The sequence below is a fragment of the Vanessa atalanta genome, chromosome 12 (assembly GCF_905147765.1).
Source record: "Vanessa atalanta chromosome 12, ilVanAtal1.2, whole genome shotgun sequence".
Lineage (NCBI taxonomy): Eukaryota > Metazoa > Arthropoda > Insecta > Lepidoptera > Nymphalidae > Vanessa > Vanessa atalanta.
The window spans coordinates 1,888,539-1,911,530 of NC_061882.1; the positions used below are offsets into that span (position 1 = coordinate 1,888,539).

The window sequence follows — 22,992 nt, forward strand, 5'->3', positions numbered from 1 at the left end:
AAACCCGGTCAAGCACTGAATATCTGAACATCCATGTGCTTAATTTGTGTTTATAATTCATCTCGTGCTCGATGGTGAAGGAAAACCTCGTACCTACATGTACTGGATGAAAATTTGCAATGTAAGGCCAACAGTGGGACGTCATTGGGCAGTTCTTTTCTTTACATAGGTGGTAGCGCTTGACAGTTGAAAAGTACCTGCTTGTTTCAGCAAACACAAACTGTGTCATGGCCTAAGGCCAACGCTGTCTGGATCAGGATACGAAAATAGAACCCGGAACGAACATGAAGAATGTATTTATTAATTATTTTTCATATCTTTATTATATATCAATTAAATAAATGTATTTTTAATTTTTATCTTATAGTAAATATATTAATAATGTTCACGATAAATGACAAGATATCTTATCACTATAAAATTATCTTTCGAATTAAGCCGTTTACAAGCATGTTTTCAGAAAACATCGTATCAATTATTCCATCGGTATTTGACACGGAATGACACGTTTTTAATGAAGAAAACCACCCCCCATTTCCCATTGAATGTTGAAATTACCAAGAATACTTTTTACTCGTGCTGACGATCTATATACATATTATAAATGCAAACTCTGTCTGTTTCTCTTTCGTTGTCAAACCTCTGAACCAAATTTGATTAAACTTAGTATGAAACAAGCTTACACCCAAGAAAGGAGGCCACTTTTTATGCCTGACGATCGATCCTTTAAACGCGAGCGAAGGCACGGATAACAACTAGTATTAAATAAACCTATGTTTCAAATTTCAGCTTTCTAGACTTAGTAGTTTTAGTGTTGACATACGGACGAACGGTTGTATGTGTTGAGATATTTAGATATAGAAAAGAAAAAACTTAAATATAGTTATTATTATTCGATTTATAAATATAAACAAAGTCGACGTTGAAATATTTGATGCAAAGTAAGGCTAAACATTTTACCCATTTTAGGTGGGAATTCCCCAAGGATGTATTACGAACACTTTAGCCGTGTGTATACTACACGACAGCTATAATATAAAAAAATATCTCTTTTTGAATTAAATTTAAATTAAGAAAAAATATTTATCATTTACAATAGATAAATACGAAACTAAATAACTAATTTATGTATAACTAATTTACGCACGCGGCTTCGCTCGCGTGTTAAGTATAAGGAGTACCATATATGTTACTAAAATCTGTCTCTGGGCCAAATATCATTCAGATCCGTTTAATCTTGCGTAATGCATTTATTAACATAAGAATTGATAACATTAAGTGCTTAAATATATATACAAATATGAATTAATAATTGTTACTATATAAATCTTGACCGCGTGGAATGATGGCAAGAATACTAGCTAGAATCTTGCGTGATTGATCAACAAACATCCATCCAAACTTTGCCATTTATAATATTAGTAAGATTTCTAAAATACTATATAGAGTTGTTAGAAGTTATACAATAAAATCACTCTAATTAAAACTCTTGTCTAAATAATAAATGGCTTAGAAAATTAAAAGTAGTATGCAATGCATTAAATAATGTTAATGACATATTTTTAAAAATAGTACTAGCAACTAATAGCTCGATATAGCAGCCTTATTACTGTGCCGTCAGCATTATCAAGCATTAAGGCCTCGTTGACCCGCCTACGAGATTTTAACTTTGAGCAAGTCACGTTATTAAAAGTCGAGGAAAATATGGAATAATATTTAGGTTAATAGTATGTTATGTTAGACTTCAGTATTTTATTTGAAATATATAGTACATACATGTATCCATATTATTTAAAGACCTAAAGCCATTATTTTGTAAAGACCTTTCATTTATTTTGAATTGCTCTCATTACGTATTCTAACGCCAAACGGCAATATTAAGTATCATTGCGTTCCAGTTTGGACGATAAGTGACTTTCATTGACCAGGCAAACATTGGTACAAGGGTCATAACATTGGCGCACTGGCGTCGGAATGGTTAACATTTATTAAAGAGCCAACGTGGCCACTAATTATCATTTTCACGATCGAATAACTATTAACTAAATAAATAATAATATGCTCAACAAAATCAAACGCGAATCGTCGTCGAATATATTCTTTAAAGAAAATCCATTTGTTACAAACACGTAAGCCCGTCTGGGTAGGTACCACCCATTCATCAGATATTCTACCGCCTAATAACAGTACACTGTATTGTTGTGTTCCGGTTAGAAGGGTGAGTGAGCCAGTGTAATCACAGGCACAAGGGACATAACATCTTAGTTCCCAAGGTTCGTGACGCGTAGGTGATGTAAGGAATGATTAATATTTCTTACAGCGCCTTTGTCTATGGGCTGTGTTGACCACTTACCATCCGGTGGCCCATATGCTCGTCCGCCAACCAATGCCATAAAAAAAAACCTATTCAATTCAACCGGTAACTGCGAACTGTTAACCAGTAATTTCGGATTCAAACCCAGGCAAGCATTATTTAGATTTAATATATTTATTTTGCGTTTATTATCTATTTCGTGCTCGTGGGGAAGTCTGCGTCCACATTGGAGCCGCATGGTGGAATAAGCTCTCTGCTTTTCATTAGAAGAGATGTATGCGTGTTTTTAACCAAAAAATATATTTCACGAAATAAATTTTCAAGCTTAATTATCACACTAAAAATATTTCAAATTTTGGCTAATTTCAAGTTAATCAAAATGTATTTTATTTAAGGATACACCTAAAGAATTGGACGGCTCCCCCTAAGAGTTCGAATTTAAAGTTTTTAATATCGACGAAACTGTTATCGGAATTAATTTTTAATTTTGGAAGTAAAATTAAAGTGGAAAGAAGGGGTTAAGTGTAATAGTGTTGCATTATAAACAAAGATATATTAATCATAAACTCTTAGTAGTGCACAATATAGCTGAGTTATAAGCAAATCGCATGAAATACGTTAATCTAATTTTTGTTTATGTTTTTAGGAATAGGTTATCAAGGTTATATTTTATTTTAATTTTACGTACATATTATTTTTTATCAATAAAGAATACTTAGTTTTTGTCATTACCATAGCAGGCCTATATTTTCGCATGTACATACATAGCTAGTTAATATAATTAGCCATTCAATTAACAGTCTAGCCTTTTTACTAAAAATTTATTGAATATTTAATGTATAGAATTTTATTTAACCGATTTAGAATTTAATTTAAATAATATATGTTGTAACCTAAACTAATCGCTATAAATATTTTTATTACAAGAGATAAATATAAATATTTTTATTTTTATCAAAGTACTCCATTCTATAAGGAGAAGATGCATTGGCTAAATGTCATTCAGGCTCCTGGTTGGCACTTCTTAGTAAAATGGCTAGGCTGTTTATTAAAAGGCTAATTAAATTAACTGACTGCGGCATACATAACGAAAAAATAAAAACATCTACTTTATTAATTTATAATATTGTTTTTTTGGAAAGATACCTTGCAATGATGAATGTGTAATGAGTACATCACAGAAGCCGCTTCAATGTAGTAATACACTTTTATTTCGGCGGCGTGACTAATCAATTGCGTGTCACTTTCGAACCGGTCACTGCAGAAAACCCCATTTTGCAGAACTTGATGTCCTTGGCACGGGCCCTCTCAAACGAGACTCATTATAAGGTTAAAAATTAATATGTATTATTATTTTAACCGACTTCAAAATTAAGAAGTTTTTTATATTTGTAACCTCAGATCTTCGTCATTTATGAACCGAATACAATTAAGTGTAATTCAATGTAATTCAATGAATACTAAGCCTACTTTATCCTACTACACTTTATCATCCATATCTGTCCATAGTTTCGTTGGTATTGTGTTACACAATAATCAATGGACACTATGTCAATAGAAACTCTTGTGATGGTAGCTTAACAGCAAATAACTATGTAAACAGAGAGCAATTCGCTTTTATATCTATTACTTGTAATTGTATTATTATTTTTAAACGATTAGCTAATGCTAAAAATGTTGTAAATTTTTAGCAAAAAACGATTAACAAGAAAAATGTTTTTACATAAGGCTTAAACATAAATAACGAATATGGATCAACGAATAACTTCATGTTTCAAACAAAATAAAATGCAAATTATAAACAAATGAGTGAACAAAATATGACGTTCCGTATTCTATCCTTGCAGAGGTCGTTATCCTTGCCCGATTCGGATTCATAGCAGAGGTGCGTATAACGAAAACAATCATACACGTTCGACTTCCGTACTGTAATAGTAAGTTTATTTAAATTGATTTTGATGAGTGGTAAATAATAAATGAAGTCTTATTGGTTAAAAAAAAGATAATAAAGATATATTTCTTGGTCTAGGCCTTCAGGATTAAGGATCGTATTCAGCCAACAATTTTAAAAGTAGGGTACATGGTCTTGTTTGTATTTCTGCTTTCAAATCAAAGAATTGTGAACCTCTTCATTTTTATTAGGGTTATAGGGTTAAAAATTAATAATATATAGACGATTATATAACAGGTCGTTGATAATATTGTAACCAACGTTAGTTAATTATAAACGAGATATTGAGCTGTTGATCAATCACTATCAAAACGTTCAAGTAGGCTTTTACAAGCACTTTTGAATCGTTATTTTACAAAACTATACTAAGTGAAGTTATCACCGGTTGGGAATGTAGATTCTACTGAGAAGCACTGGCAAGAAACTCAGTTAACTGAAAATGATCTTTGACATTTGAACCCAGTCAAATTATAAACAGCACAAATTTTTCTCCTTGCCATCAAAGGCTTATTTCAAATTATAAACATACCAATCAAACATATAGTAAGCTATATTATGAACTGAAAATCATGATTCTTAAATGCGGCTTGCATGTCGCAGATTTGACAGTATTTTATCTGACTCATAGTTTTCATCACGATGTTTTCCTTCTTCGCCGAGATTTGTTATCAATTTTATTTTAAATCTCATAATTTTGCTAGATGTATTATAATGTAACCGTATTTACAATTATCCTGTAAGTAATACGAATGACAAAAAAACACGTATCTACTTGTTAACATCAGTCGGTCATATTAAATTGTGTCAAGTTTTATAGAATACTAAACATAAAAGTTGAGAGTATATTTATTTTTAAATGTAGGAAAATAAAGAAAATTTAACTCACGGCTCCGGCGAATCGAAAACATGCCTTTACTGATGGAATTGCATTTTACTGACTAACTTTTTGTATAAATTAATATTTAAATAATGATACCACTATTTCAATATTCATAGGGATTAATATTTTTACACCAATAATGTACAACGAATGCCTCGCCAAAGAGTATCAAATATCGTCTAATTAGACACTTCCCTTCATAGATACGTTTCCTCAATTACCGGCCTCATTATTTACGTCATATTAGATTTTTCTTTAAAAAATACTCTGAGGCTGCGACATTTATGTCATACAAGCTTCTGTCCGCGACTTTAGCCACGTATTAGGCAGGAGGAGTTAGGATAGGGACCTTTTATCCTTGTCCTATCGGGTACTAATCTTCTATAATAGTTGTATAGCTGGATTTCACCCGAGCTATGACGTACCGTGTCTTTCTTACTAAATGGTCTATGTAACGCAATTTTTTTTTCAAATCTGACTTTTGATCCTGAGATTAAATCAATAAAACAAAATCTTCAGCTTACTCGTCAATGGAAAGGAAGAAGAGCTGAAGCGCCAAAATGGTGCTTTTGAGAAAAGGGATTTAATGTTATTATTTTAAAATCCATTTCCCTTGTGCGGTACTCTCCACTGACAACTGGTTATGACAATTACCGATTATTCTATCCTCAAAATTCAATACATTGTCTTGCTTTGATACAACAATACGCACAGTGACTTAACATCATAGATCCCATGATTGCCAACACCCTATTTGAAAATTCGTTTAGTGTATATATATATATATATATTTACTATATATAAAATGCAGATTATGACTACTATCATGTTTCTTGTCTGCCTTCATGCTTCATGTTATAAATAAAGAAAATGATTACGACAATTTTAAAGACTCCCTAATAGACGTTCCGAATACCTCATCAAACAAATTTACATATTTTAGCATTAACAAAAAGCAAGCAATCCATACCCGCAGTGAAATCATTAATTATTTAGTTCGTTATATTAAAACGCAACGAGAAATGTTTTATTGCAACATTTTGTTAAACTATTCCAACTAACTATTATAACTAAATTGTATATTCATACAATCGTACATTAAAATATTAATATTCCATTTCATAGAAACAAACAGACAAACAAACCCTTAGTTTTTTTTTATTTATTTAGCAATGTAATTATGCGTCGAGGTAGATACGTAAAAACCACACGGTCTTGAACAATATACACAAGCCTTATAAATGCGAACTTCTGATGACAAAACTTTAATATCATTCGTGCACTGATACGACGCGTACGGTATTGCCAAAACAAAAAAATAAAAATGTTCATTACGGTGAGTTTATGAATTATTCTGTATATTGTGAAGTGTTGTGAGTGGTTTCCATTTCAATTGTTTCTTTAGTTTAATAGGAACGAACTAGTTGCATTCATTCTTTTTAGGTTTTTTTTTTTATGATATTTAAGATATTGTTTTTAAACCACTTAAGGTCGTTGTTTAATTTTGTAGTTTAACGATCAAAGGTCAAATATAATTTTGGTAAGCCGCAATTTGTAGGTAATAATGATAATTTAAGGTAAAAGTTTTTTTTTTCATTTAAATGATAAAGATCAATTTTAATTGTTGTTGTTGTTGGGTTTGGGGTTTTCCTTTTGAAGGAGGAGGTTTGGAGTTTGTTTCACTACGCTGTGATACGATTTGGTGGATAAAAGCGACCCATTTTCGTTAGCCACAACAGGTTTCCTCTGAATGTTATGCTTTACCGCCGATCACGAAACGAATTATAAGCAAATTGAGTACATAAAAATTCACTGGACCTTGTCCAAGTTTGAACTTGGAATCATCAGTTAAGATTCTCGTCTTCTAACTACTGAACATTACGGCTCAAATAATAGTAATTATTCGAAATCTTAAAATACCCTTAAATATTCATGACCTTGTATTGAAAAAGTATTTAAAATCAAAGTGCATACGTACCATTCCATTGCTTTGTTTTTGAATAACGATAAATATTCGCTCTATTTATATCTGCGGCAAAAACGTGAGAAAAATATAGCCTTCGAAGACATTCTGAGATATATTCACCCATTACTTCGAACGCTTCGCAAATGTTCACACAATGCATTCCAGCGGAAGCTTGCGGACTATTAAAGCTTACTGCATTTACAAATCTTGCATTTGTATATTAGGGTAATAAATTTATATTATGACATTATAAAATATTATGACTTCAATTTTTGTAAATTTGTGTGTGAAAATTTCTTTAAATGTTGGTGTGTTTTTGATTATATAATACATAATTATTTACATTAGCAGGTAAAGACTTCATTAATAAGTATAAAAATATCAACTACACATGTTATGACCGTGTGTAAGAGTTGCAAGTAATTCACGTTGTCTGGGTAGGTACCGCCTACTCATCAGATATCCTATCGCCAAATAGTAACACTTATACTCTATTCCAACCATAACAGGAAAAAAGACAAATTAACAACATTTGACAGCAAATTGACACGATATCATTGGTCGAGAGCTTGATTAATCTATGATATTCACTATGGATTTGCGACAAATGGCGTTTTGAACGTCGACGAAACTGTTATCGGAATTTCGGAAGTAAAATTAAAGTGGAAATGAGTAGTTAAGTGTAATAGTATTGTATTATAATGTAAAGATATGTTAATCATAAACTCTTAGTAGCACAATATAGTCGAGTTATTAGCAAATCGCTTGAAATACGTATATCTAAGGTTTGTTTATCTTTTTTCCTGCTTAAATTGGACTAGGCTCTAGTACTGTTGTATTCCGCTTTGAAGGGTCTAACTATAAGCACAAGAGACATTTCATCTCAGTTCCCAAAATGGGTGGCACATCGGCGAAGTACGAAATGACGTTTCTACGGCGTCAATGTCTATTGCCAGGCTGCCAAACTGTTTTTATATTTAAAAGTATATATATTCTAATAATATTTTTTTTATAGAATATTACATTGTTGTTATGCTCTTTGGGCATAGCGACAAGTCAGCGCCTGCTGGAGTCGAGCGACTCTGGGTACTCAAGACGAGGCACGGGCGGTTACGGATTGTTAAGACCTGGTTATGATGGATATAATAGCGGATACGGCGGTAGTTATGGCAGTGGATATGGAAGTGGGTATGGCAGCGGATATGGCAGCGGATATGGCAGCGGTTACGGCAGCGGCTATGGCAGCGGATATGGTGGTGGCAGCTACCCTGGCCAGTTACCGGGCTATGGAGGTATTTTAAATCATTAATTATTTTATTTACCACCTATCCATAAGCTAGTGTATATATTATAATTAAATATATACATTTAAAAAACATGTTCAATACATAAATAATAATTGTTACAATTCATTAAATGAATATTTACTTGCTTTAAGCAAGTCTATCTGGGTAGCTACCACCCACACATCAGATATTCTACCGCCAAACAGCAGTACTCAGTATTGTTGTATTCCGGTTTGAAGGATGAGTGAGCCAGTGTAACTACAGGCACAAGGGACATAACATCTTAGTTCCCAAGGTTGGTGGCGCATTGGTGATGTAAGGAATGGCTAATATTTTTAACAGCGCCATTATCTATGGTCGGTGGTGACCACTTACCATGAGGTGGCCCATTTGTTAGTCCACCTATCTATATCATAAAAATATATCAGAGCCCGTTGCTATAAATTTTAATGATTCATAGACATTATTATACTTTAAAATAAAAATAAGCCAAATATACTTTAATTGAGTGGATTAAAACAAATAAATATACATGTTTGGTTAAAAGCATACGGCTAGATTTTGACGGCCGCTATCAGAAGTTTGTAATATGCCATTTTTTATCCCAGGCGGTTATAACGGGTATCCCGGGGGATATGGCGGTTATGGATCGGGGTACCAGGGTTATGGAGGTAGGTTTTAATTTCCATGGTTTAACATTTCATTTCCATGGGTACTATAGAGTACTAAACGTAAAAAGGGACGTGACGCACATTTTAAAGTAAAAAAACATTTTTACACACCTCAATAATTAAAGCATTGATTTTGCTACAATAACTTTACTTTCAGTCTTCCCAAAAATACTTTATGACAGGGTTTAATGCAAGCACGTCTGAGTAGGTACTACCCACTCAACAAATATTCTACCACCTAGCAATACTGAGTATTATTCTGTTCCGGTTTGAAGGGTGAATGAGCCAGTATTCACACAAGGGACATAACATTCCCAAGTTCGGTGGAGCCTTGGTAATTCATTCTCATTTTACCAATGTTACCAACTGTACTTCTTACAGTACTAATGTTCATAGACAGTGATGACCACTGAGCATGAGGTGACTTATTTGCGAGTCTTCATTAAACACGTTTAAAAAAACAGTCGAGTTCATTGAAGCTTTTAGAAATATGTACATAACATTTGACATTATTAACTCAATATTGTGATTTATATTTAAGTACTTAATATATTTTTTAATTACTAGTTCTGAATATACGTCTAATAAATTCTCTTGTTTGCTAAAGAACGACATTAACAAATCAATTGAAACCAAATCGAAAATCCAAACGATTTATTAAATTCATATAAAATGTTTTAGACATTAAAACTAAAATTTATAGTCATTCTAGCATGTATATATTTTTTTAATTTTAAATGTTTACTGTAAAATTATCTGAGCATTTCCATAAAAGTAACGCAAATGAATGCCTTACACTTACGATAATTTCCTTCAATTGCTTTTGAACTTATAACAAACCTTCTAGAAACTTTAAACAAAGCTTTAATTAAAAACGGTGGATATTCAGATAAAAATAACCAAATATTTTTACTGAATAAAAACTTATGAAATCTACACATTAAAAGCATTAAAGCAAAAATTATGTTTTCAGGATATCGTCCCGGCTACAGACCCGGTTCTGGCCATGACTACCGTCCCAGCTACAATTACCCCGGTGGCAGCACCGGTTACCCTGGCGGCAGCTCTGGTTACCCCGGCTACCGACCTAGCTACCAGTACCGACCAAGTTATGACCGTCCTTACTCCGGATACAACAGTAATTACCTCGGCGGTTATGAAGGTTACGACAATTTCAGAGTCTTAACACGAAGAGCGGGTGAAGTGAAAAAGGGTGATACTGTTTAAGAATATTAAGATATTTAGATATTATTTATGTATAAATTGACAATTAAATTGATTAAAAATTACTGTTATATTTTATTTCAATTTATCCCTAGATTTAACTAAAAATGTATCGACATATGTGTAATGTCTGTTTAAGATTTGCCTATGGTTTGCACCCTTTACGGTTAGAAAAAAGAATTCAATCCAGAATTGTATTTTTTTATCTGTATCGTATTAGTTATAACGACTCATTTTAAGATCTAAAGGTTGATGCAAAGTTCAATGTTACAAATTAGTTTTTAAAAACACGAATACAAAATATTCCAATATGCATGTTAAAAATTATATATTAAATTTATTCATATATTTTATCCTGTCCGTACTACCTCAGAAAATTAAAAAAAAAAAATTATTACCACGTGTTTTACACTTGGGCATGAAGGACATTTCTAGAAATACAATAAAATTCTGGGATTCATGAAACACGGATTCACCGTCCGAAAGTTATGAAATCACGGTTACTTTATAATCGTACAATTGGCAAATATGTTAGTACTTAATCTAGGGTATTTTACCAGCTTGTCTGTTCCATGGTAGTCATTACACATACGAAACAAATTTATAAGTGCAAGTAAAATTACATGGAATATAATTTGTTGTATCATCTCATATGTGAGAGATTTTTCTGTCACACTGTGACATATTTCAAGAAACACAATAAATTTCTGCTATCCATAAAACTAAATCCAACCATTTCGTATGGAAATAAGTAAAAATAAAATGTGATTATTAAAATTTTTATTTAAATATTTATTTACAAATAATATAACATTTTAAAATACAATTAAAGTTATTATTATTAAATATAATTTCATTTATAATAAAAATTTAGCCGCTGAACCAGTCAGAGGTCATGGAGTTGAAGAACGATGCAGCTCCCGATCTCGCGTTCGCGAAGTTTATTGGCAACGAACTGGACATCAGATCAGATATATCTGATCTGGATTTGTTTGGACTCGCTGAAACGGGTTTCTTCTTAACCTGCAAAGGGTAACAAAGTTATTACCTTTTTGAAATTTTCAAGGTCACATTTGAGTTTCTGTATGTCAAATTTGTCTGATACTCGTCAATCAAACACACATTGTATGCGTTCAACGGTATTTAATGTTATCGAGCAATGCCAAAATTCGACAGCGACATCATCAAACACAATTATTTACTAAAATTAACTGTTTTATATTAAAACATTTTTTATAATTATATAGATTATATTAGGCAGTGTCAATCAAAAAACAAAACAAAAACATACAAGTTTTTGTTAACCAAAGTAAAAAAATCGGGCAAGTTTGATATTTTTAGAGTTTGAGTTTGAAACGGGCGTCTTATATGGATGCAATAACGACCGAATTCTTAGAAGATCGCACAGAAGTTAGCCCATTGCTGAGCTAAGGCCTCCTCTCACTTTGAGGAGAAGGTTTGGAGCACCACCCAGCTCCAATGCGGGTTGATAGACGCTTGTGGCGGAATCTCATTCAAATTTGACACATCGTCGAAAATATTGAATTTTTTTTTCTTCTTATATCGATAGTATTTTTCTATATTTATCTAAATATTTACTTTACTTTACAGCCGAACACGAGATGAATTATAGCACAAATTAAAGACATGAAAATTCAGAAAAGGGTTTGACTCCAATCGTCGATTAACACGCACGTCTAACCACTGGGCCATCTGGGCTTGTCAAATGAGTAAAATCAAATTACATATACTTAATTCAACTAGGCTAAAGAATAGCACTTACGAATCGTCATCTAACAGTATCAAATGTAAATTTCATTATTGTCATTGTCATACTAATGTACATTACATTAGTAAACTTTTCGAATTCGAACAGAGTACTCGAATGTCGCAAAAGACTCATATATTAAGAACAATATCTGACTTTTAATATATACAGTAACGAAAATGAATCCCTCTCAAGGAAAAAGTCGACAATTATTCTACCATGACGTTTAACGGCGTAGTGGGCAAACATATCATGTTATATATATAAATATATAAAATACTAGTTGTCGGCTGCAGATTCGCTCGCGTTTTAGGGGTTGATCGTCAAATGTTAGGTATAAAAAGCCTATTTTTTTCCTTATGGTACAAGCTTGCTTAATAGCAAATTTCATCAAAACCGGTTCAGTGATTTGTAGAATAACAGATAGATAGAGTTACTTTCGCATTTATAATATTAGTATAGATATAAATCAGTCAACACATGCAGGTTTCCTCACGATGGTATCCAATAATAAAAAAATCAAAGTATTTACTAGAAATAGAGTAAGAAAACAAGTCGTTAAACAATGATATTGTTGTTTTGTTACATAATGTAAGTAAGGAAACTCATGCCATTAGATTATTTATTAACTTAAATTCAGCCAAAACTTCTAAAGATATTTTATGAAAAGCTGAGGCTTTACAAACAATTCTAAAACGTGTTCTACATACGTTCGTTAAATAATGTTATATACATATATATAAATATAATTACATAAATTACATACGTATTTATAACTAATTGTATACGGTTAGTACAATAATAACACGCTTTGCCAACAGCTGGACTTAAGGCTCATATTCTGTTAATGAAAAATGTCTGGAGCTAATTTTTTGATTGATTTTATTCTATAGGAATATTTTTAGTGAAAATCTAAATCTTTACACTGTCAGCAGGTCAAACCTATACTCACATTTACCATATATTCAGTGAATGTTGATACCAAACGAAGTATCGTTCTAAAACAGAGTTCAAGTATTAAAAATAATATTTTAATTGTAATATATTTATGTGAATTGTGATTATTTATATATTTATAATAATGTTATGTTCTGCTGATGAACTTCCACGACTCGACTATAATGTGATAAAATAAATAAATAATTTCGGTTTTGTTGCTAACGGTACTTGCAACAACGAATTGTAACAATATTTAGATAGAAAAATAATCAATCGAAGCGAATCACACTAAGTATTGAGCTTTCCTTGTATATAGTTCTAATTTGAAATCATCCTCCTGCCCTTATCCCAATTTTACTTGGGACTGCGCAGCATGTTCTCTTCTTCCATACTTCTCTGTCGGACGTCATCTCACAAGTAACATTCTTTCTAACCATATCGTCTTTCACACAATCCATCAATCTTTTCTTTGGTCGTCCCCTACCTCTATATCCATCCACAACCATACTCAAAACCTTTCTCACAACATGGTCCTCCCTCCTCCGCATAACATGCCCAGTTCTAATTTGAAAATGTAAACATATATATATATTATATATCAGTACTATACAGCTGATATGATGTAAATGACTGTGAATGCCACTAGAAAAATCCCTTGGGTTGAACTCAATCAGTTAATTTGACTACTCTCAAACCACTTAATAATGAAAATAATGAACTTGAGTTTTAAAACTTTTCTAACCACAAAAATATCTACATAGACCATTCAGACTGACCTAATTAATGATTCGGCTTTTGATAATACGTATATAAATTCTACGGTAATTAATTAATTACTAAAAAATCACGGCTAATTAGTGACGCAAAGGCTAATGATCCATATTACTATATAATGCCAGTCGACTCAATTGATAAAAAAGATAAGATTACTAAAATTACTTACGGTTTTCTCTTGTTTTTTATGCACGTTAGCGGGTGTCGCTACGGGTAGTATGGAGAACCAGTGCGTGTCCGCCGAGGCCAGCAGAGTGGCCGCCTTGTCTCCCGTACCCCCGGATAGAATCGGTTTAGTCCCGATTATACCGGTCAGTTGGCCATGATGGAGGATCAAACTGCCCAGAAGGGTCTGAAATTAAAACATAAGCTCATTTTACGTGATGTACTATGTGTTGTGTTCTAAAATAAATAAATAATAATATCTCAAAGAAGTTTAAATTTTTAATAATAAATATTAAAAAAGATCTGATGAACACTCGAGGTAGTTAATATTATACCGCAGACGCTTGCAAGCGTGCCTGTAATAGGCATTACAGCGACAGGAGTAAAAAAGACAAAGTTTTTATCAGTACCTAACGTCTATTTAAGTGTAATAATGTTTTATACATAAAGATTATTCAAGAACTTTTTGTAGTGTATAATATTGAAGCTACTAGCAAATAGCATGTACGCCTAAAGTTTAACTGAACTCTCTTTTATATTATAAATAAATAAATAAATAAATATTAGACAACATCACATACATAACTCTGATCCCAATGTAAGTAGCTAAAGCACTTGTGTTATGGAAAATCAGAAGTAACGACGGCACCACATACACCCAGACCCAAGACAACATAGAAAACTAATGAACTTTTCTATATCAACCCGGCCGGTAATCGAATCCGGTACCTCGGAGCGGCGTACCCATGTAAGCCGGTGTACACGCTACTCGACCACGGAGGTCATCACTCGACCACCGAGGTCGTGGATATTGGAATACTAATTTAACTAATTTACTAACCTGAACTCTCTGAACCGATCTCTTCAAATTAGTCTGTATATACGGATAAAATACATCATAATCGAACGGATCTATCTTCTGTCGCAAAAACTCACAAATATCATGCGACAGCTCCATTGCATTCTTATTCTCCCTCGGGACCATCAACAAAGTCAAATGCCTCACATCCATCAACAACTGAAGCGCACATCTCTGATTTATATCCGTCTCTTTCTCTCTTATGACTTTATTGTAATGCGCGAGAGTGATGGAAATAATGTTTTCTATGTACGCTGTGTGTATTTCCGATGGTAAAGTATGTGGGACAACTTCGTCCAGTATCCGACTGACCGCGTATAGATATTCTTGGAGTTTTAGCGAAGGACAAGCTGGCACTTTGATTGTGGATTCTATAGCATTCCCGTCTTCGTCCTTTTCCTCGATTTTAATTATATCCCATTGCTTAAACCAACCATTGCTGCTATTAAACTATTACATAACCTTATTATTCAAAATTAAATTTAAACCAAAACGCCTAAATATGACCAAAAAGAAAATTTAGGTATAATCTTTTAAGAATTTGATGTTTATTCTAAAGTAAAAGCCGAAATGCTCCGGTAGTTAAAACAAGCGATTCTTAACTGACATTTGTGGCTTTAAACCCAAGCAAGCAACACAGAATTTTCATGTGCATTTTTAGAATTCATTTTCGGAGTTGAAGGAAAACATTTTCGTTGAAAATCTACCACACGTTGACGGAATAAACTCCAAACCGTAATTTACAGGTTTTACTTAACTTTGTTACGTTACAAAATTTTTACGTTAAATTTTTCATGGTATTTCCAAAAATACAAAAAATCTACTTTTAGCATTAGCAGCCTGTAAATTTCCCACTGCTGGGCTAAAGGCCTCCTCTCCCTTTGAGGAGAAGGTTTGGAGCATATTCCACCACGCTGCTCCAATGCGAGTTGGTGGAATACACATGTGGCAGAATTTCGTTAAAATTAGACACATGCAGGTTTCCTCACGATGTTTTCCTTCACCGCCGAGCACGAGATGAATTATAAACACAAATTACGCACATGAAAATTCAGTGGTGCCTGCCTGGGTTTGAACCCGAAATCATCGGTTAAGATGCACGCGTTCTAACCACTGGGCCATCTCGGCTACTAAAAATCAACTTACCATCATTAAATAGTCAATATTAGCTTCCAAGGTAAATTCTTGGGGCAGGTCTTGAGTTAATTCTCTGACTTTTTCATCAACTATACGCAGCCATTTCCCCCAACAAAATAGACAATTCTGCTTCAGTACTCCACAAATATCATTCCAACTCTTAACTGCAGCTTCGTTCGCACTGAGACCAATTCCCTGCTCCTCGTTAATATAGCACTTGCGTAAGTTGTGCATAAGAGCGGTTATCGCTTGGACAAATCTCGCTGTATATATGGCGGTTGTTTTCCTTTGTAATTCAGTTGATTGAAGAGTTTGCTCTTCGAAACACGCCTTTATGTATTGCAACATGCTGTAAATAGTATATGATTGGATTTTGTTTATATTACATTGGTACAAATACAAGCTTCATTCAGAAATGCATTTTCTTGAATCTTTAGTAACATAACATCATTTTATTCTCCAGTATAACTATGCTAGGTGCCGATTGTGAGTCCCTCAATAATAATAGCACGATTATTAATATTCCCTCTGACTCATTTAAAAGGCTCCGAAGCAAATTATGCAAACCGTGATTTTTTTTAACTCATCACGAAGAATTTAGTAAAGAAGTTAGTCTTCTTGTTTCAACTTTTGTTTATTATTTTGACAATTATTTCACTTTAATATGTTTTAATATTGAATGCATGAGATGTTTACTTATAATTGACAATTTTGTATTCCTTATAATTGGTGTAAGTGGTTAGTGGACCGAATAAATAAATAAAATAAATAAATCCTCTTATTTGATTAGACAATATACACTTATAATAACTTTACTTAGTGGTAGGGCTTTGAGCAAGTCCATATCGGTAGAATATATAATAAGTGGGTGGTACCTACCCAGACAGGCTTGCACAAAGCCCTACTAAAGCAAAACGTAAATATTTAATTATATATAGTTCCCAAGTTCGCGACATTGGCGTTGTAAGAAATGGTCAATATTTCTAACATCAGAAAGAGCTATGGGCGATGGTGAGCACTTACGATCAGGTGGGCCTTTTGCTCGTCAGACTAACTATTTTATAAAAAAAATCTTTCTCAATTGATAAACATTTCTTGTCGGAATAACTCGAAGGCTTCATTAGATCACACAATATTTTAGAGCAAGGCGGTTAATACGATTAGTAAAATTTTTACTACCTTTTAATGTATTTATCTGATGTTTGTCTTAAATATTCTTCGATTTCCTCACTGTCTATATAGACTTGATCGATATCTTCTTCCTCGTCGTACACGTACAGCTTATCTTTCGTACCCTTTCTGTCTTTGTACAGATATTCTTTAAGATCTTCTAGAAGCTTCTGCAGTTCATCGTCTAAGCTTTGGCAGAGTTTCTCCAAGTTAGGCGTTAAGCCGCGATCTTGACGGGACATACCTTTGAACAATGTGTTTTAATTAACAAATTGAGATTTGATGTCGAAAATGGACAATTCGTTTGATTTTTTTTAAGAAATTCGGCACTGATGCACTGGGGATGGATCATCCATTTGGCACTGTAGGCAATAGCCTAAAAACCTCGTAATGGCTAAAGGACTCTAAGCACTCTTAAAATTGGGAAATAAAGCAATAAAATTCATTGTTAATGATATATTTAAAGCGAAATACTTCTCCTATTTGATTATTGCAATAGCATACATTCTTAGTATAGTTGAAAAATACATCCAAAATCACGAATAAAATTGCATTATGGTAAAATAAATATATCTAGGGGATAAAGCGAGTTTTAAATGGAGTGTTATTACTTATTACTAACCTTTCATCAAGCCATTCATAACTTTAACGACCTCATTTCTCGACTCGATAACCGTCTCTCCGATTAAGTCCTTCCAGACGAACCAATTTATATCCGCCTCCTTCTCCACCTCACTGTCTGAAGATACCTTAGTCAGATCGACCAACAGCTGAGTCTTGAATGTATCGTAGACTTTCTGCCATCGATTGTCTATGATCGCCTTAACACGGGATGTCAGGAGTGGTTGGAAGTAGTGACGCCACACGTGTACTTCCGGTATGTCTAATGACTGACATATTGAGCTCCAATTTGGTGGCGATTCTAGAACACAATTATGTTATAATTTATATAATTAAACATAATTATATGGCTTGGGATTATCCTAATCATAACTAACATAATAAAAACAGAACGTTGCCAAGAGAACAAGAAGATCAAAGGACTTATAAGGGACAAGGTTAATATTTCTTACAGCGCAATTGTCTATGGGCGATGGCGAACACTTACCATGAGGTGGTCCGGTTCCTTGTTCGCTTACCTATACTATAAAAAAAGTCTGTCTTATCTGTTTTAAATTAAGTAAAATGTCATAAATATTACATTTTTTAAGTCAAAATAACGGAACCAAGATGGCCCCGTGGTTAGAGCGCATGCATCTTAACCGATGATTTCTTGTGCTTAATTTGTGTTTATAATTCATCTCGTGCTCGGCGATGAACGAAAACATCGTGATGAAACCTGCATGTGTCTAATTTCAACAAAAAACTGCCACATGTGTATTCCACCAACCCGCATTGAAGCAGCGTGGTGGAATATGCTCCAAACCTTCTCCTCAAACGGGGAGGCCTTAGCCCAGCAGTGGGAAATTTACAGACTGTTAATGTTGTTAAGTGAAAAATATTCAATTTTTAAATTTAATTAGCTATGATTGTGCGTAGTGACGCCTAATGGTAATAGCTATGGCTACCCAAAATATTTCCCCATTTTTGAAGCAAGAAAAATAGTTTTCTACTTTTTGAACTCTACATTATATTTTAAGTATTTGTAAGAGCCCGAGCAATATAAGACTCATGATAGATTTTAATTAGAACAGAGAAATAAATTTACCAATTTTAAATGTCTCCTGTCTTATTTCCTGTAGTACTTTCACTCTCGTGATGTTCTGAAGCAATGCCTGAACATTTTCATTTATAAACGACTTCACCCAGACGCTCCATTTTTGTACGCAGCCGGTTATTTCATCCTTGGCTAATGGGTGTAATTCTTTATTTGAAGATAACCTAAAACAGTATAAAATAATTACATTTTTATTTAAGGGACAATAACGTGTGATAAAATGTCTCCGATTTTAATAGAAGCTCGGCGACAACGACAGCACAATTTAAAAGATTCAAAAAACTGAGTTAGTCGTGGTTCGATTTTCTGACGTTAATGAACTACGAAGCCACTTCGAATTAAAGGTGAGAAATATGAACAAGAGACAATAGTTTAAATCAAAGAAAAACTTTTTAAAATTGTTTGACATATAATCCGAATCAATTGCACCACACCATTTATAGTAGAGCTTTCTTCTGCAACAAAGGTTCGCCCCCCCTCTTCTTAGACGAATGAAATTGTAATAATCAAATTCATATCTATTTAAAATTGTATGCAAAACTTTAAACAATAAATATTACACAGTACCTGTAACTAGTTACAGCAGTCGGCAATAGTTTTAAAGCCGATGGGTCACTATACTGCACTAGCTCCAGCAAAGGTTGTGAGTTTGTTTGATAAAGTTCATTGAGTTTTTCTAATACCGCACCTCCTTCATTTTCTGTAACAATAAATATAAATAATGATGATGTCATAGCTATATAGCTACACTTTCTATAACCTCAATGTCTCTCTCACAATCTGATAAAACATTCCGACAGGTCCAAGAGTCCAAAGGTAAAACCATCATACCACTATGACCCGCTGTTGGAGATATATCATTTCTCAATAAAAACCTATAGGGTTTGGCCAGGGCTGTCGCTTTCACTAACCAGTAGACTGATGAGCCAGTCAACATAAATAATGAAAATAAAGAAACATCAATCTTCTTTACTTTAACTCACCGACAAAACAAGCATAGACAAGTTCCACTGTCTTCAAAACAATCTTGACACCATTGACAATTTTCTTTTTAATTTGTGCTTTGACATCTCCTTCAAGTATCTTTGCGAGGTCGAATTGTAATGTTGTTTTAAGACTATTGTTGCTATGGACTCCTATGAGCGTGTTCAGAAGTTGCACCATGGTTTGAGAGTCTAGCAAATAGAGACCCACAAGGCAGGAACAGGCAACCTGGAATAGTATTTCATATCTTTACCATCAATTAAATCAATAATCATTTTTGTGTGAGCATCTTAACAACTTTTCTGCTGTTATTATATGTATAATTATCAATATTGAGATCTATGTCTTATTTGGTTACTATTTATACTATATGCTAATTATTACTACAGAACCCTCAGCATAAACCCTACTCCAACATAGCCTTCTGGCCTACTGTTAAATAATAATCAGAGACAATGGGATTTAGACATAGACAATTTTACATCAAATCACAGTCATTACTGTATCGGATTCCTGCACTGTTGGACATGTTAGTTGAGCAATGAGTTTTTCCTAAATTCAGATGTAGCAGCAGCTTAACACTGATGATACATGAAGTATTTACTAACCATAGATTCTTGGTCTGGATTAAATTGATCTGAATTCGTATCCACTTTTAGTTAGCTGAACTAACTCTCATTAGTTATTCTAACACCAAACACAAATACCTAATTATCTGTGTTCATCTATAGACTGCAAGTAGTTAAAGACTATCTACAGAGTCAATATACCACAGACCATGTGCTTACTCAGGCTAACTCACTCATCAAACAGTACACACACAATATTCATGTTTAACAATTGAATGTTACACAGTACATAGTAATATATATTGTATAAGATATATCAGATGATCTTTATATGGTTTTTGAGTAACCAGAATGTATAGTATACATAACTTCTTTACAACCATTAAGGAGAACTTTAATCCAGGATCTTGGGATCTGCATATTAAATATAATTATATAAGATGGCCAGCAAGGCAGTTATGAATAAGTGTGTAAAAATATAAATAACTATCCAAGGTTAAACAAATAATAATACAATAGACATAAAAATATTATGTTCATAAAATTGTCTTCATACCGAAACACTAATATCAACATCTTGCAATGTTTGCCCGCACATATCAACTATAGTCCGACTCAGATTAGACACTGAATACCACTGTTGTTGAACTACCCGTTGTAGCGACTGCATTCCTGGCTTCACATTTTTACTACCAAAGTGAAGTTGTAACCCTGAAACACAATAGAAAATTAATATGCCAAATATATAAATAAAATAAGATAAATATGAATTAAAATTGTATTTTCATCAATTATTGCATAAAAATTATGAACATTATTTGTTAAAGAATGAGAATAATACCTGTATTAATATGTCTAGCCATAATGAAGAGTTGAGCAGCTTTAACAAAATCATTGACGTTGATACATTTCCAAATTCTTTCTGGTATTTCCATTAATAATTTTATTTGTACTGACAAAGTATGTACAGGGTCTACGGTTGCCTGATGACTGAAATATTAATTAACTGTGTAGACTGATTTTCATTCAATTCAATTAAAATTTATATAGCAAGAATGTTTAAGATGGAGAAATAATTATTATAGCATACAAATTCACAAATTCTATTGATATTTAATATTAAAGCTTACACATAGTGTGACATATTTCAACTTGGCAATGTTTGCATTAACAGCCAAACACAAGGAAAGTTATAAACACAAATTAATATAAGAGTGAATTCATTAATGTCTGTTTTGGTTTGAATTGAATTGGATTTTTAAATAATGATTAATTATTTTAAATAAAAATACCTTGGACTCTGAATTAAATTTTTGTCTATCTTAAAACCTACTAAATGTGTATCGTGCAGGCTCTTGCAAGCCACCATCATATCATTTATGTGATTCAAAGTACTACTAGATGTATCTTTCATTTCTTCTATTGTGTCAGCTGCATGAATTAGGTCTCTATATCTTTCTCTGTAATAAAAAAATAAGCAACTATTTATAACATAGCTTACCCTCTTACCACAATTATTCATACAATAAAAAAAAAAAAAATTACAAAATGTCTTTTTTACCATAATAATTATGATTATATTAAAAAACTTGCATTATACAAAAATAATAAGAATCAATTAACACTTTCGGTAGCGTTATGATTGAATTAAAATATAATTTTGCATTCAAAAAATTTGACCATCTTACACCTAACCTTATATCCTGATATACATTACATCAATAATTATTTTCTGTGTAATAAAAAGTATGTTTAATTAATTATTATACATATTTCTCACCCAACCATAGCCCGCAGCTCCTCTCTTTTCCTTTCAATTTCATATTGTAGTTTTTTTTGTACCTGATCTATATCATTAATGTAATACGTTTGGAATAGTTGATCTGGAACAATGTCCAACAAGTTGGGTTGGTCCATATTTATTACTCTATATGTCCATATAATATAAATAAAACTTTAACTTTAAAATCGTCTAACTATTTGCAACAAATAGTCCAATATAATCAACATTCAAGTATATCGTCAACAAATTAATGTCATGTGTCACTGTCCAGAGTGACAAATATGTCCAATGTTAGTTTTGAAATGTGTTGACTTGAAATTCAGTAATACCTGTCCTAGCACAGAAAACATTTGATATTAATTTTAAATCAAATATAAAAATAGTATATTATCTCTAAAATTAGATATAACTTTATTAAATTTTCGATATACCTTCTCAAAATCTAAAAACACTAAATTAAAAAAAAATCGTGTGTGCTTATAGTTTTAACAACAATCGCTTGGAAAGCAATTTTCTCTTCGAGCGCATCGACTTTGCTAACTACATCTCAAATAAATATTTCAACATAATTATTAACATCCTTTCTAAGATTTTGAACTAAAATGATAAAAAAATATTGAACAACATATTATTAAGACTTGTGTACATTCGTTTTTATAAAATTGGTAGTGTACATAATTAGGCAACTCTTTGCTAATCTAATTACGGTTGGAAGAGCGTTGTGGAATCAGCCCTACCTTCTCTTCGAAATGAGAGAATGCCTTACCCAGGCAGTGTGACATTTAGAAGGACTGTTACAATAGTTTTGAAATAAGGACTGATAATGAAACAAACA

General features: G+C 32.7%; 2 protein-coding genes across 4 annotated transcripts; one reads left to right on the plus strand and one right to left on the minus strand.

Moving 5' to 3' along the window:
* The first annotated feature begins 6,432 nt into the window (after positions 1-6,432).
* Positions 6,433-10,334, plus strand: LOC125067775 (keratin-associated protein 21-1-like). 2 transcript variants are annotated; one of them, XM_047676533.1, is made up of 4 exons: positions 6,433-6,481; positions 8,127-8,403; positions 9,006-9,068; positions 10,042-10,334. In XM_047676533.1, the coding sequence occupies exons 1-4, from the start codon at positions 6,470-6,472 to the stop codon at positions 10,293-10,295; spliced, it is 606 nt and encodes a 201-aa protein (XP_047532489.1). In that variant the 5' UTR covers positions 6,433-6,469; the 3' UTR covers positions 10,296-10,334. The 2 variants fall into 2 exon arrangements, with proteins under 2 accessions (XP_047532489.1, XP_047532490.1); XM_047676534.1 differs by lacking the exon at positions 9,006-9,068.
* A 794-nt stretch (positions 10,335-11,128) lies between these two features.
* On the minus strand, positions 11,129-22,411 carry LOC125067840 (conserved oligomeric Golgi complex subunit 1). Of its 2 annotated transcripts, XM_047676639.1 has the most exons (14): positions 22,155-22,411; positions 21,667-21,834; positions 21,216-21,364; positions 20,931-21,085; positions 19,805-20,033; positions 19,389-19,521; positions 18,813-18,985; positions 17,727-18,026; positions 17,114-17,348; positions 15,944-16,283; positions 14,780-15,220; positions 13,943-14,125; positions 13,013-13,058; positions 11,200-11,315 (listed from the first exon to the last, which is right to left on the minus strand). In XM_047676639.1, exons 1-13 carry the CDS (start codon positions 22,289-22,291, stop codon positions 13,026-13,028), a joined length of 2,676 nt encoding a protein of 891 aa, XP_047532595.1. In that variant the 5' UTR covers positions 22,292-22,411; the 3' UTR covers positions 11,200-11,315; positions 13,013-13,025. The 2 variants fall into 2 exon arrangements, with proteins under 2 accessions (XP_047532593.1, XP_047532595.1); XM_047676637.1 differs by lacking the exon at positions 13,013-13,058 and having other exon boundaries at positions 11,129-11,315.
* Between the last annotated feature and the right edge of the window lie 581 nt (positions 22,412-22,992).